The following is a 16043-nucleotide window of genomic DNA, read 5'->3' on the forward strand; positions in this document are numbered from 1 at the left end:
TGTATTTCCTGTGTTCTGCCGTGCCAGCATTAAAGCTGTGTTTCTCGAGTTCATCCCCGTGTCTGTGAGTTATGCATTTGGGTCCTCCTCCTGCTTGCCACACAGCGATCCATGACAATTTTATTATAACAATTAGAGCATGCTGTAGGATTTAACAGTAATGTTCTGCAGTGGTTTCTTCATACACTAAGGTTAATTATGGAGTTCCACAAGGTTCTGTGTTTGCACTAATTCTGTTTACATTATAGGTGCTTCAGTTAGGCAGTATCAAAAACATAGCATTTTCACTGCTATGCAGATGATGCCCACCATATATATTCATGCTGCCAAATTACACACATGTACAGCCTGATGCAGGGGTGTCAAACGTACAGCATGTGGGCCAAAACCAGCCTGCTGGATGAATTTTGAAATATAAAAACAAAAAATCATAAAAGACAGGAACTCAGAATTTGTAACAAAATGCCATTCCTAAATCGTCCACACGGATGTTAGTCAGAAGAGAGGGGAGCACTGTGTTAGTCAAAGGGGAGGAGCGCAATGTTTTAACTAGAAAAATTTGTATACCCTGCGAAAATGCTGTGTGGATGCCTCAACGCTGAAGATGTCTGCTGAAAAAGAGGTGAATCAGCATAATTTCTACTGAAAAGAGGTTTTTGCTGAAAACAGCTGAAAAAACTGGAATTTGTGCTGAAAATGGGTGAAGAAGCTAAAATCTGTGTTGAAAAGAGTTAAAAAAGTTCAACTGTGAACTGAAAGTATTGTTGCCAAAAGCGGGATTTGAACCCGGGCCTCCTGCCAAAAACAACCGAGAGAGCACAGACTTTACGCCTGTGGGTCCACCTCCCCTGCAGCGGCACTGCAGACCACGCCCTGCCACACACATCAAACACGTAAAATAAATATTTATGCACTTTTGCATTTACTTTTTATTTTTTGTTATTTTTACACAGTGTTCTGAATGATTAACAATGGTCTACAGCCAATCTTGTGTATTATTGGTTGTAAGATTCAGATAACTATTTAATAAAAGGTAAATATTTTATATGAGAGCAAGAAAGAAAAGTATATCTTTGTGTCCCCCTTTCCCTGTTAATGCCCTACCTGGTCCCCTGGCAAAGGCTTTGCTAGATCCGCCCCTTCACAGTTACCAGCTGTCATCTACTTAGAAAAGGATCCTGGTGTTATTTGTCTCTCAGAAACAGTTTATAACTTCCCTTCAACTCATTCATGTCACCTAAAAGGTAAACCTGTTTCTCCATCACCAGTTCAGCTCTGATGATTCAGTAAGGACATCTCCTGGTTTCGACCAGCCCTTTTTTTTACAGCTGTGGCTCCAGCAAACATCAGCTGATACTTGTAATTAAAATCAAATGAATTCTAACAACAGCTGATCAAGCTTAAACGTGCTGCTGTTGTTTAGCGCAATAAACAAACGAGAGAAAAGCCGATCATTGATCAGTTTCATGATTGAAGTTTCAACAGGCGAGAGAATGACAGGGGAGGCTGTCATAAAGTTCAACATCAGTAACTTAGCGCGCACACAGCTGTATAGAAACTCCGTCATGCTAGCTAGCAGTAAGTGATTGTAAAAAGTCAGCACAACGAAAATAAACTCCACCTAAACTCGGTTTATATCTGACCCAAATAGAGTGCAGTTCATAAGTTCTTACCTGAAATTCAGTTAACCTGACGCTCCGACCAGCAGCCGCCTGCTTCTCCTGCCTTCGGTTTCCCTTATCCACGATTGAGCTCCGTGTTAGCCACCACCGGTCAATCGGCGGCCGCCTTGCCGCCTCGCATGTGTCTTTCCCCGCATGCCCTTTCTGTCATACACCAGTGGCTAGCTGCCCTCTCTTGTAGCTCCGCGTTAGCCACCACCAAGCAACTCAGTTAATTTTTCCACATCGACCAGCATCTGGACAACCACCTTTCACTGTTTATACCATTACTAAAATGAATAAAGGAATCATCGGCCCATATATACGTAGACACAGACTATTTGTGAGCGATCGGGGGGTGAAACGAGTGTAAGCCGCCTCACTGAAAGCCAAGCCTGGGTGCTTTCGAGCGAAGCGGCGCTAGCCGGCTAGTAGCAACATTGTGAGAGAACTGTCGCTAATATGGGAAGTCTTGATAAAACGAGCAGATATTTGAAGTTTACAAAATTACATTCTCGCCTGAAAATATCTTAAATGTTTATTTTGTGACCTAGAAACACGAATAAGAGGAATATAAAAACGAGGTGGCAGCCGCCATTTTTTCACTCGGTAGAGGCGTGCTATGAATTGTGGGATATGGAGTTTTCCACCAAGCATACTCCCTTTCGCTTACCGTAACTATTCAATGGTTCGCGCAACCTTAAAAATGCCAATGGCTCCTGAAAGCAGCGATGCCGTGCGCGCCGTTGATATTGTCATCACTACGGTAATCCAAATAAGGGTAGACAGGCCGTACTACTCCTGACATACCACTAGAGAGAGCCAGCACACCACAAATGAAGTTTGAAATCTGTTTCTATGGGGCCAAAAGTTGAATCTTTCCCATTGGGCCTAGAAATGGGTCAAATTTGCACTAAAATCAAAATATTTAAAAAACTATAAAAGTCATAAACACCAAAAGTCATAGGATACTAGTCCAGATCCAGCCGCACAAAATGATATAACATATGTAACCCTTGTCTCAAAACTGGGTCAGATAAGCGCGGGAAAATTTGAACTGAAATATTAATATTTAAAAAACTATAAAAGTCATAAACACCAAAAGTCATAGCATACCATTCCAGATCCAGCCGCACAAAATGATATAACATATGTGAACCTTGTCTCAAAACTGTGGGGCGAGTTACGCGGCGAAATTTAGGCGGAAGATGGAGAATAATAGTAAGAACTAGAAAAAATTGCATTTCCTGCGAAAATGCTGTGTGGATGCCTTACGCTGAAGATTTCTGCTGAAAAAAGCAGAAAAAGTTGAAAAAACAAAAAACATTGCCCTGAGCGAGATTCGAACCTGGCCTTTCTGATCTATAGGCGGCGTCTCACCTTACTGGACCAAACTGATTCTTACAAAGAAGAGGTGGAGAGACTGACAATTCTGGTGAAATTAGCAGAAGCTGCTTAGTATTGTGCTAATAAGAGGTGAAAAGGCTAAACATTTAGCAGAAAAGAGGTGAATCAGAAGAAGTTCTGCTGAAAAGAGGTAAAGAAGCAAAAAGATGAGTTGAAAAGAGGTGTAGAAGTGCTTGCTGAAGATGGCTGTATGTGTAATGACACACTGGAGAGTGTCAAGAAAGCAGAGCGCATGCAAGCAGGGAACATGTGTAGCAACTGTCACAGGTAGGATTCGAAACTCTGCCCCCGGGTCTCACGGCAGCTGCCCTACCCTCTGAGCCAAATGAGTTCTGGTCTCAAGCAAATATATGATGAGAGAGAAAATGTGCACTGTGGAGCAGAAGCTCAAATTAGCAGAAAAGAGGTGAAGAGGAAGAACTTTGTTGTGAAATGAGGTAAAGAAACTGAAATTTGTGCTTAAAACAAGTGAAAAAGCTGAACTCTGAAATCCTGCTAAAACAGTAGTAGAGGCTGATATTTTTCAGCTACTCACTGAGCCAAACTGGTTCTCACGTAACTGAAAAAAGGTGGAAAAGCTTAAAATTCTAATGAAAACAGCAGAAGAGGCTAAGTGCACTGTGGAGCAGGAGCTCTAATTAGCAGAAAAGAGGTGAAGAGGAATAATTTCTGCTGAAAAGAGGTAAAGAAGCAAAAAGCCGAGTTGAAAAGAAGTGTAGAAGCAGAAGTGCTTGCTGAAGATGGCTGTATGTGTAATGACACACTGGAGAGTGTCAAGAAAGCAGAGCGCATGCAAGCAGTGAACATGTGTAGCAGCTGTCACAGGTAGGATTCGAACCTCTGCCACCGGGTCTCACGACAGATGCCCTACCCTCTGAGCCAAATGAGTTCTGGTCACAAGCAAAGATATGATGAGAGGGAAAATGTGCACTGTGGAGCAGCAGCTCAAATTAGCAGAAAAGAGGTGAAGAGGAAGAACTTTGTTGTGAAATGAGGTAAAGAAACTGAAATTTGTGCTTAAAACAAGTGAAAAAGCTGAACTCTGAAATCCTGCTAAAACAGCAGAAGAGGCTGATATTTTTCAGCTACTCATTGAGCCAAACTGGTTCTCACGTAACTGAAAAAAGGTGGAAAAGCTTAAAATTCTAATGAAAACAGCAGAAGAGGCTGAGTGCACTGTGGAACAGAAGCTCAAATTAGCAGAAAAGAGGTGAAAACAGCAGAAGAGGGTGAGATTTGTGCTGATAAGAGGTGAAACTGCGGAACCAATCAGAGGTACTGCTTCTGTCTGCTTCATCAGGCTGTGTACTTGTATGTATTTCTGCCATAGACTGTTAACCAGAATCTGAGGTCCATATTAGAAAAGCTGCTAAAATCATTAAACTTTGCAGAATTGTAATAAATTATCAATATGAATTACCGGTCTGTGATAGTGTATAAATTTGTAGTTAAAAAAAAAACATGTGGGCCAAGGTGGAATCGAACCCACGACCTCTGGTCTGAAGAGCGGTGTCATTACCAATCGCGCCACCTCTAAGGGGGCGGGCGCTTTGAAAAAAAGGGTGATGAGGAGTCAGAATTAGATCGCGGTGAGACGCGAAAAACGCCGTTTTTTGGAGTTACAAAACGTCGTGTAACTCAAAAACTAGGTGGGATAGAAGCATAATTCTTGCACTGGGTGAATCAGCGGACTTTGGTGTACTTTGACTGCGATTTACATAGCTCTTTGTATCTCCGTCGCGGAGATATGACGAGAGAAGAAACGGCTTCATTTTCGGAATTTGAAAAATGAGAGGAGGACAGATTTCCACCCCTCAAACAAGTCTAACTCATCTCAGAACGGTAATAGGTGAGAAAATAATTCTTGAATTGTGAGTGTCAGGAGTGTCTGAAGATATACAGGGACAAGCCTCATGTCTTAACTTTGCTTCGTTAAGGAGATATGACGATTTGAAAATGCCTTCAGTTTCAGTATTTCAGCTCTGAGTTTCACAACCTCCCCATAGACTTTGAATGGGGAGTTTTTAGACCATGTGTCACTTCGAGGCAAATTGTGAAAAAAACGTAACTCTCACAATAATTATAGTGACACTGTCTTAAAGCCAGCAAAAATACCTACGTTTTGATGTATAATTTGTGGAAGTTGAGTGGAAATTGAGCGAGTAGCAAGGAGTTGTTCAGACATGAAGAGAAAATTCAGAACGGACGAGTGTGCAGTGGGAGTTAATTGCATAGCAACCATAGCAACACATGTATTTTCTGAAAAATCACAAAGTTGTAACTGAAAACTTAAAGAGTCATTACATGAAAACGGTAACAGATATGAAAAAGCTGAATCACACAGGAATAGCCCAATCATCTGAGAACGTTTTAAAGTTTGAATGGAGTTTCTAGGTGAAAGTATGAGGAAGTAGTTAAGTTTCAAAGACAAGCAAGTTTTAGCAGAATTGTAGAAGTTTCCCATTCATTTCAATGGGACAAATTAAAGGAAAAAAGTGTAATATTTTAAAAAGTATAATAGTAATAAGTACCAAAAGATATAGCAGTCGAAAGCAGAAATAGCAGAACAGTTTAGAGTTTGAATGGTAAAAATCGGCTGAAAACTGAGGGAGTAGTTAAGCGGCAAAGAAACGGAGCAACTAGAATAATAAAGGATAAAGAATAAAGAGAAACAGGATCTCAATAGTGTGGATGCCTACGGCATCCACCCAACTAGAAAAATTTGCATTTCCTGCGAAAATGCTGTGTGGATGCCTTAACGCTGAAGATGTCTGCTGAAAAAAGCTGAAAAAGTTGCAAAAAGTTGTATGGCAGTGAAGAAACTGAGAATTCTGCTGAAAACAGGTGAAGAAGCAGAAAATTTTTGCTGAAAAGTGGTGAAAAGAAAATGTTGCCCTGAGCAGGATTCGAACCTGGCCCACCAGTGTAAGTGTGCCTCTTGGCATAGGCACACTTAACAAAGTATAAAGAGAAACAGGAACTCAATAGTGTGGATGTCTTTGAGGCATCCACACAATTAGAGTAAAAGAAGCAGCAAGTCTGCCACTGTGAACAGCAGATGGTAGCAACACGACTTCTGCAAATTTGGTGTAGGCTACCTTATTCCCTACTCACCTTGACACCCTCATTAGCCAAAATGTTTTTGTCAAAAAGGAGAAAAGTGGATAATGGGGTGTAGGGTTTTCCAAGAGAAATACACGCTTCCTATTTATTCATACAGACCTGTGTGCTTTGAGTGTAATCAACAAGTGTGTCTGTGCCTAAGGAATATAATATTTATATAATATATTCACTATAAGACTCATCATGGTAGAAAATACAACATCTTGCGAGGACAACTGAGGAGAGAGGAAAAATGAATTGCTGGGGGGTCAATTATTACCCGGAGCCGAGAGGTCAGTGAAGCAGCAGTAAAAGCCACCTATGTAATTGTTAATGAAATAGCATTAACATCAAAGCCGTATTCCGACGGTGAGTTTGTTAAAAGATGCATGACCAAAGCTGCAGAACTCGTGTCCTGAGAAGAGACAAGCATTTGCCAACATTAGCCAACAGCTGTAGGATCTTGCATTTCTGGTGGATATTACAGAGCACTTGAATATTCTGAACAAAATGTTCCAAGGCTGCAAAAAAGTTGTCACACAGTTTTATGACAGCATACGTGCATTCAAATTGAAGCTGACTTGTGGGAGACACAGCTGTCAAGTGGTGACCCTGCACAATTCCCTTGCCTAAGAAAGGTATGTGCAACAGGCATTAATGGTGACATTAAACAGGATAAAGACAAGATTGCAGGATTGCTGTGTGAGTTTAAGAAACTGTTTCAAATTTTTGATGAACTCGAGACAGAATTTGCAGTTTTTCGCTTACCCTTCACACTCAAAACTTCTGATGTGCCTGTCGAAATCCAACGGTTGATTTGCAATGTAATTTAAAGGACAAGTTTGCCTCAATAGGTTTGGACACATTTTATCAATATCTTTTGCCAGGGTACCCAAAATTAACAGCCCTGGCTGCAAAAATGTTGTGCATGTTTGGGACAACCACCTTTGTGAAGAAGTTTTCTCAGTAATGAACATCAATAAAACAAAATTGCACTCAAGCCTCACACATAAGCATCTAGATGACATTCTAAGATTGACTGCTAGTCAAGACATGACACCTGATATTGATGCACATGTGCAAACTAAAAGATGCCAAGTTTCAGAAGCAAAAATAAAATAGCCCAGAAATGACTAACTCCTTTAAAATGTTGCTTCAGACACAGATTACACTTAAAGAAAACAGTTCTGTGAAAATGAATTTTTGCTGTAGTTAAAAAATATTAAATTTAATGTAAGTCAACAGCTTCACTGCGAAAGAGTTTGGTTTGGTGGACTCCTATTGTTCATGCAATGCCATGAATTTTAAAGTACAATACTACATTTTCCATTTCCCAATGTTTTTGTCTTATAGTTATGTTTGTACTTGTGCAAACACTTACTTTAAGAAATCAGAGGTTGTTATTTGTTTTCATATGTTTTGTAAAAGGATATTTGATTAAACATGGAGGTTCTTTAATGTACTACTTCTTTGCAGGAAAAAAAACATGGACTTATTATTATTTATAGGTAATTATGTTATAATTGTACTGCTCCGGCTCTATGTGGCCCCTGAACCAAAATTAGTTGTTTTTTTTTTGTTTGTTTGTTTTCCGCCTGTCCTGTTTGGTTCTTTTGCCATCAGAATTATTGTCTAAAGGCAAAGAAAGATGCCCAAACCAAAATGAGTTTGACACCTCTGGCTTAAAGACTTAGAGACCCTCATATCCTCTAATTTTCTGCTTCTAAATTCAAATAAAACTTAGGGTTAGTGTTGTATTGTCTACTTATTGTCCACTGATCTATAATCTATCTATAATTGAATATCATCTGCAAGGGATGTCCTTAAAGGTTGATAAAACATGCCCAAGGGGGAGCAAATATAATAAGAACAACAGAGGCCCCCAAACAGAACCTTGGGTTATACCAAAATGGACTGGATAAAGGGGAGATCTGTACTTTAAAAGTAGCTACAGAAAGGGATCTGTCATATAGGTATGAAGAGAACCACTCCAAGGCAGTTCCTGATACCCCAATCAAGCACCTCAGCCTGTTAAGCAGAATATGATGGTCATCTGTATCAAAAGCTGACGTAAGGTCCAACATGAGCAACATAGAACAGTTACTCTTGTCACTCTGCATCAAAATGTAATTTCATACTTTTAGAAGTGCTGTTTCAGTTGAATGTGACCTAAGAAAACCTGACTAAAAGTAGTCAGAGCAGCAGTTCAATGGTTGACCGCAACCTTCTCTAATACCTTAGCAGTAAATGGAAGCTTGGAGCTGGGTCTATAACTGCCAATGAGAGAAGGATCCAAGTTGTCTTTTTTCAAAAGTGGGTGGATGACAGCATTGAAATAAGTAGATAACTTACCACAGGCCAGGACACATTTAGAATATTGAGCAAACTGGAACAAATCCACTGCAAGACATTTTTGAACAAAGATGTACTGTAGGTGAAACATCCAGGGAGCAAGAAGAGTCTTTCATTGTACCAATAAGCTTCACTAGACCAAGATAACAGGCTGACTGGTGTGGGAACCATCAACACAGATGCTGAGGAAGAGATTATTTCTTACATTTTTGACCTTGTCAACAAAAAAGGAAAGAAAACACTGACACTCCTTATTTGACAATATAGGAGCAGTAAGTGTAGCAGGAGTAATGATGCCACTAATAATGCTGAATAACAACTTATTATTACATGTATCGAGGAGTGGCCCTAAGGGTACATCAACATTCACCATCTTACAATGCTGTGAATGCAGCCAAGTATAATAGGAATATATGTAAATTAATTTCTCTATAGACTTTCAATTTTTCTGCAGGAACACTTTAAACAGCGTATATAATCATGGACCTATGGTGAGGACTGTAAAACTGTTAATTAAGGCTGGCTGATAAAAGAGCCCCTCTCTTATCCCCTTTAGTAAAGGGGACCTTACTGCGGACCGAAGCAGCCAGCTTTATTTTTTACAATTATTATAGATGTTTTAAGGCTGTAAACCCCTCACTACACACTTTCTACACTTTTCTCAGACAGGCACGAACATTTTCACACTTTTCTCTCTTGCTTAAACACTCTCAAAGTTCAAACCTTCATAGAAAAATAAGTCCAGTATTAAAGAATGAAACCAAAGGCACCCGCAGGTGCCGTTGACGGTGCAAAGCGTTTTGTTGACATTGTTGTGTTCGTTGGGGAGAAAACTTACAAACATACAGTACAGCACTTCAGAGTCACACTGTTAGCGATCGAAGATTTATGTAAATTTGACAAACTGAACCCATTCTGTACTGTACAGGAGACACAGCACGAGATTAACTGACAATGGTCTACAGCCAATCAGGACCAGAGTTGGGCAGTAACGCAATACAAGTAACACGTTACTGTAATCTGATTACTTCTTTCAAGTAACGAGTAAAGTAAGGGATTACAAAAATGGTAATTAGATTACTGTTACTTTCCCATAACTAAAACCGTGATTTTTTTTTTTGCGAGAGTGTCTCATGACAACGTAAGCGAGTGCAACGTTCGTGGCAACAGCTGTGTGCAGATGAACAATGGATAATATATATGAGTGCGGAAGAGAGTATGAGCGTTTAAAGCATGGAAGTACTGACCTTACTTTGAGTCTGATTCCGTAAAAAGAAAAACATTAGCGTCCGCTGTTTACTGTGTGGGGCAAACATCTGCCTGCTATACAGGTGAAAATAGAGCAACAGGACCGCTGAGTCTTTGATTTTATTTATTTTCTGCTGTGTTTCACTTGAATTTATTTGAAAGACTGAGTGTAAACCCCCAAATTTTTTTATTTTATGTGCTGGAATGTGCAGAAAATAGGTCTAAACGTTAAACAAATTTCTTCCTGTCAGAGAATGTTGCATATAATTAAATTTTTGCTTGATGCATAAAGTTAAAAAATTAAAACTAATAAAACCAAGCTTTAAAAAGAGACTTTTCCATTTGATTACATTTCATATGATGGATTATGCAGAAAAAGTAGAATTGGGCTGAAAGATGTATTGCTTTATTACCTATTCAGGTTGTAAATCGTGTTTTTAAAAAATAACTGAGTAACTAGGTAATTAATTACTTTTGAAAATAAGTAATCAGTAAAGTAACGGGATTACTTTTTGGGGAAGTAATCAGTAATTAGTTACTGATTACTTTTTTCAAGTAACTTGACCAACACTGATCAGGACACAGAACACAATGTGCTGTGAAAAAAAAAGAAAAGAAAAAAAAGCATGCAAAATTGCACAAAAAAATCTGTGAAATAACAAAGCTGCAAAAGTTGAAATGCGTTATAGCGAGGGACCACTGTAGTGTGTTCTCTTCAGTGGCTGCCCGTTAAATCCAGAATTGAGTTTAAAATCCTTCTCTTCACGTTCAAGTTTTTGAATAATCAGGGCCCATTTCATCTTTAGGAATTCATAATACCTTATCTAGTCATTTCAGAGAGTGAATTATACTCAACAGAGCACTTTACTGTCAGACTGCTGGCTTACTTGTGGTTTCTGGGATAATTAAAAATTGAATAGGAGGCAGAGCCTTCAACTTTCAGTCCTCTGTAAGGTGGAACCAGCTCCCACCTTGGATTTTGGAGACAGACACCCTCTGTTTTTTTCAAGATTAGATTTAAAACCTTCCTTTTTTCAAGGATACAGTTAGCACTGGATCAGGTTACCTTGAATCCTCTCTTAATTATGTTGCTATAGGCCTTGGCTGCTTATTTATCCTGTATTAATAATTACAAATGAATCAAAATTGCTAAACAGTAAATCAAATTTGTTTAATAATTACATGCATTCAGGACTCAAAATAATGGCTGAAAACCTGTGTAGAAATTATATTAACATGACATCAAAATGGATAGTTTTATCTGACATAAAATGAAGTGATAATTCAGGTTGACATAATGTTTTTAAACCATAACTTTTAATTAGGGCCCGAGCACTAAAAGTGCGAAGGTTTGATATGCCCATTGTCAGGAATACGCAGAGCAATACCTAGTGGGAACAGGAAATGTCATGTCTTTCACTTTGATATACTGATTTTCACAGGTTCATGATGGCCACCTCAAAAGCGGTGAATATTAACATCCGTCCCTCATGATGCTTCAGTGAGAAAATTGTGAGTTTAAACTGAACGGCGCACCCTGGTGGCATGGCGGTTCACCGTGAAAGATGAAGTAGCTTTTGAGGGGCTTAGAAAGTTTAAAAAGTCTTGAAATTTTGCCCACACCTCTAATGTCGTGAAGGCTTTCTTGTTATGTGATCATTTCCATGGAATATTGCAAAATGGCTCCACAGTGCCCTCTATAAAATTTTAAAACATCAACCTCTGCTCTGTTTCATCTACGAGTCTGAAACCTGGGAAGCTTATGGAAGGATATCAAGATTTACAAAAAAGTATCTTGGAGCAATATCCCAAATCCAACAGGAAGTCAGCCATTTTAACATTAATGTGTAATTTTGGCGACATTTTCCCTTCTTTTCAGGTCTCGTACTTTGACGAACTCCTCCCAGGGATTTCATCAGATTGACTTGATCTCCAGTGCAGGGAATCTAAAGAGCTTTGTGATGTTAAATTGCAAAGCTTTTTACGTTCAAGGAAACGGGTGGTCACAACGGCATGGGGAGTTTCAATCACTTGCCAAAAAGCAGTAATCTGCTGTCACTAAGAAACACAATGTCCAACCTCTCCCAAACTTCATAGGCATGAGTCGAGAGTCAAGCTCGGAAATATTTGATATGCCATTCGTCAGTAATGGTTAGAGCACCACCTAGTGGGACGACTATACTCATCATTGAACGAGATGAAATTTTAGCTGGTGGTTCTACGCATGAATTCCATCAATGCTACATCAGATCGGACATGATGGGTGTAGGTGTTGGACATGGCTCGATGTGCCAGGGTGCGAGGGCCCACTTAACGCTGCTTGCAGCTTTAATTTTAACTATTTATGTCTTGAGGGTGTCTAATTCTAACAACCCTTAGCCCCACAGATGCCATCTGCAAACCTTTATAGATATACATAGGTCTAAAAAGACCTTTATAGGTAATTTTAGAAACCATTTACTAATATTTTTTGTAAATTGTTGGCCATGACTACAAGGCTACAAAATAATTTTATTTAAATTTTGGCACAGTTTTAGTATTAATACAGGTATTTTATCCATCTTTTTATCTGCAGTGTAAATTAGTACTATTGAACATTCAACATTTAATTAATCAGAACTTTGACCTCACATTCCTTTAATTTGTCAACAGATTTTAGGATATAAAGATGTGACATCCCCAACACAGCGGTATATTGACAGCAAGGTAATACGAACACAAACAGAGGGGGAGTGGTTATCCTTTGATGTTACAGAGGCAGTTAGTGAATGGCTAAACCACAGAGGTGAGTACATTCTGTCCCATCAGTATTGCCTTTTCCCAATTGTTTATGCTTTGTGTTAAATAACTTCTCATTACTTTTGTTTTTCCATAGACCGAAACAGTGGATTCAAGATCAGCCTGCACTGCCCATGCTGCACTTTTGTACCATCAAATAACTACATCATTCCTAATAAGAGTGAGGAGCTGGAGGCACGATTTGCAGGTTATTTGAAAAATGTTGCCTCAAGGCACTTTTATGTTGTAAGGTAGGGCTGCCACAAACGATTATTTTGATAGTCGACTAGTCACCGATTATTTTTGCGATTAGTCGACTAATCAGATCATCATCCATTGGACGTAAAACTACAGCTTATTGCACCAGCAGCATCTGCTCTTATATAACTATCATTAGCTTACAGCTTTAAGTGTTTAAGGTCTGTGCTAACTAAAAATAAAGACAAGATGATAGTTTATTAAATTTTAATGAAATTTGCAGATTGTTTCGGTGAAGTTTAATAAACTCCTTGCTATCTAAAATATAACAGGACACTGGAGTATATTCTGGAGCATCTCACACTTCTGATAATCAGTTGTCTGCTTGACGTTTATTCAGCTGTGTAAAAACTATAACTTTAATCTCAGACAAACTGATTTACTCAGGAACAAATAAAATACAAAAAAAAAAAAAAAAAGCCAAACAATAACATTTTAAGTTATCTAAGTGACTCATATATATTTAACCTGAGGAGTGAAAGACGGCGGTGGGTTTGAAAACGATTTGCGGGGGGTCCGGTGTTCTCACGGCGCTAGTGAGCCTAGCCCCCCGGCTCGCTAATGAGCTAGTGGGTAACAGATGTCTCCGAAAACGTCAGAGCGCTTTTGAAAATATGTGGTGTCTTGATAAACTGAGCAGATATTTGAGGTTTACACAGCTACATTCTCGCCTGAAAATATGTTAAAGGTTTATTTTGTGACCCAGAAAGAATAATAAGAGTAAAGTTAAAACTAACTAGCTGCCGCCATTGTTGGAAACTGCGCTGGGCCGCGCTATGAATTCTGGGACACAGCTGCTTCTTCTTCTTCTTCTTCGGGGTTTAACGGTAGCTGACATCCTTGTACATGCAATGCTGCCATCTTCTGTTTCAGTCCGTTATTACACTCTTAAATCCTGCCACTTATTCCTGCGTCTTTTGTGATCTTACAAAGCTTCAAACGACGCGTCGACTATTAAATCAGTCGTCGACGATTTTGATAGTCGACGTAATCGTGACTAGTCGACAAATCGTGGCAGCCCTATTGTAAGGTAGACCCTATAATAATAGTTCACACTAGAAAGCTGTTGTGGTTTGGCCCCCCAGTACAGCTTAGAATTAATCACCATCTACAACCCAGTCAGACCTCTCACATCATCAGGTTTAGATTTTTTAAATGATCCCAGAATCCGATCTCAGTCTGCTGAGGGTTATTTCAGTTACTGTTGTCCTGTTCTTTGGAACAAGCTGCCTGCTGACGTGAGATCAATTACATCTGTGCGTACATTCAATAACAGATTCAAAATCTTTTTATTCACACACATTAATTAATAGGTGTTGTCATTTTCTTTTGTGCTATTTAGCCATTTTCACTGTGTCAAGGCATTGCAAATCTATGCAGGTTTTGTGTTCTGTGTTAAGTAGAGTACATGCAGTCATTATTTCTGTCTGACCCCCTCTCCCTTTAACAGAAATTTCACCTTTCTATAAGCACTGGAGCTATGCTGATAATTTTACTCTGAATACTTTGATAATGGTTTTTTTGTAATGAACTTTTCTGTCATTACCAGCCCTTGCAGTGCTGCTTATTAATCTCTTATGTTTTCAGGTATCGACGACAACCTAATCCGTGGTCGTGACCTAAAGGTTTTTAGGAAGTGGCAGCACAGTGTTCGGGGTCCACATCTTCTCCTCATGTTGCTACCTTCATACCGCCTGGAGTCCCAGTCCCAACATAAGAACCATCGATCCAAGAGAGCTCTTGATGCTGCCTACTGCTCCAAGTACTTGTCTGAAAACCAAATTGCCAAATGCAAAGCAATAACAATGTCCCTATCTGTTGTGGAGATTTTCAGAAATGAGTCATCAAGTAAAAAGGGGCCAAGCAACACTAATAGCACTAGGCACTGCACAGAATTGGTTGTCATTAGGTACAAAGATATAGAATAACTGTTAACACTCTGACTTCTTGGCTAGAGCCCATAGTGATGTTAAAGGTGAGTGCGTGTTTTAACCCACAGCCCATCAACCACAGCCTAAACTTCAACAAGTAACAAAAGGCACTGATCATGTTCATGTTTCTAAAGTAGAATCACCGTGGTGATTGGTTTCAGTCTCTTTGTGCTTGTTTTCATCTTTGCTTTGAGTTCATAAGTGTAAAAGGAAAAATATTATGTGTATCCTCATTAGGATAGGGTTTTGTGTTGATGTGTTGGATTGTGCTCAGGTTTATATTGTTAACTGGTAATTATGTGACAATGCATTAATGTAACTATAGTGTAACAAATGAGTTTCATTGTTACTTTTGAGTGATGACCCCTACGCAAGCTATATTTTTCTTACCACTGTGCAATACTTCATAATGCCATGCAGTCCCTATTTTCAATAAGGAAACATCTTTACCTCCAGGTGAAGGGGAAAAAGTAGCAACAGTGTTGTAAGAAAAAAAGTCTGTACCAGTTCAAGTCCAACTGAAGAAACTGGAACAATTTTGTTAAACGAAGAAGCCAGGAAGAGCACAGCTTTCCAAAGTTTTTTCCAACAGAATGCTGACAATTTGAAAACAAACAAACAAACAAACAAATAAAACAAGATTCTGGATATAGCTTTCCTTTTCTTCATGAACTACGCTTGATGTACCCTTTCCTGGTGAATTAAAATGAAAAACTGTGCATTGGTTCAGTTCCCACAGTCCCTCTCTCTGGACAGCCAATGGGGCATACATACTAAGGCACTGATGCTTGGCAGCATGCAGAGAGTGTCAACAAGTTGACCACTAACTGGTATTGCAAACTGCTTTCAAAACAGGCTGAAAGCAGAAGTGAAAGGCAACACCCTGGACAACTTGTTGGCTGATCTGTTTAACTATGTATATTTATCTTTTCTGGTTCAGTGGTTGCCCACAATAAGTAAAGAATCTAATCTGAGTGCATCTTCACCTATCTTCATCTCTCCATCTGTGACTTTTTATAGACTGCACACACTAGTGACGAGAGGATTCCCACAGCTCTGTTATTCACTTTTCCACTTTATGTCTTTACAGAAATGTTCAGGATAACTGCTGCTTACGATCGCTCTACATTGATTTTAAGAGGGACCTGGGCTGGAGGTGGATCCATGAGCCCAAAGGCTATGAGGCCAACTTTTGTGCAGGGGCCTGTCCATATCTGTGGAGTGCAGACACCCAGCATTCCAAGGTACTGAATGAGGAAGTTTGAAAGGCTACACAGTAAACGTAAACATGAATGCAGTCGCACTG

At 39.4% G+C, this 16043-nt stretch overlaps 1 protein-coding gene across 2 annotated transcripts in view; it reads left to right on the top strand.

The window, feature by feature from the left end:
- Positions 1-16043, top strand: part of tgfb2 (transforming growth factor, beta 2) — a 43430-nt gene that overhangs the window by 25514 nt on the left and 1873 nt on the right. For both annotated transcript variants that reach the window (XM_085422064.1, XM_085422065.1), the window contains 4 exons: positions 12423-12555; positions 12646-12756; positions 14394-14568; positions 15828-15981. In XM_085422064.1, coding sequence (XP_085278190.1) covers positions 12423-12555; positions 12646-12756; positions 14394-14568; positions 15828-15981 — 573 coding nt within the window. The remainder of the gene's footprint in view (positions 1-12422; positions 12556-12645; positions 12757-14393; positions 14569-15827; positions 15982-16043) is intronic.

Source organism: Rhamphochromis longiceps, linkage group LG11 (genome assembly GCF_057381845.1).
Source record: "Rhamphochromis longiceps isolate RC_006_pf linkage group LG11, R_longiceps_female_GT1.1, whole genome shotgun sequence".
In the NCBI taxonomy this organism is placed as follows: Eukaryota; Metazoa; Chordata; class Actinopteri; order Cichliformes; family Cichlidae; genus Rhamphochromis; species Rhamphochromis longiceps.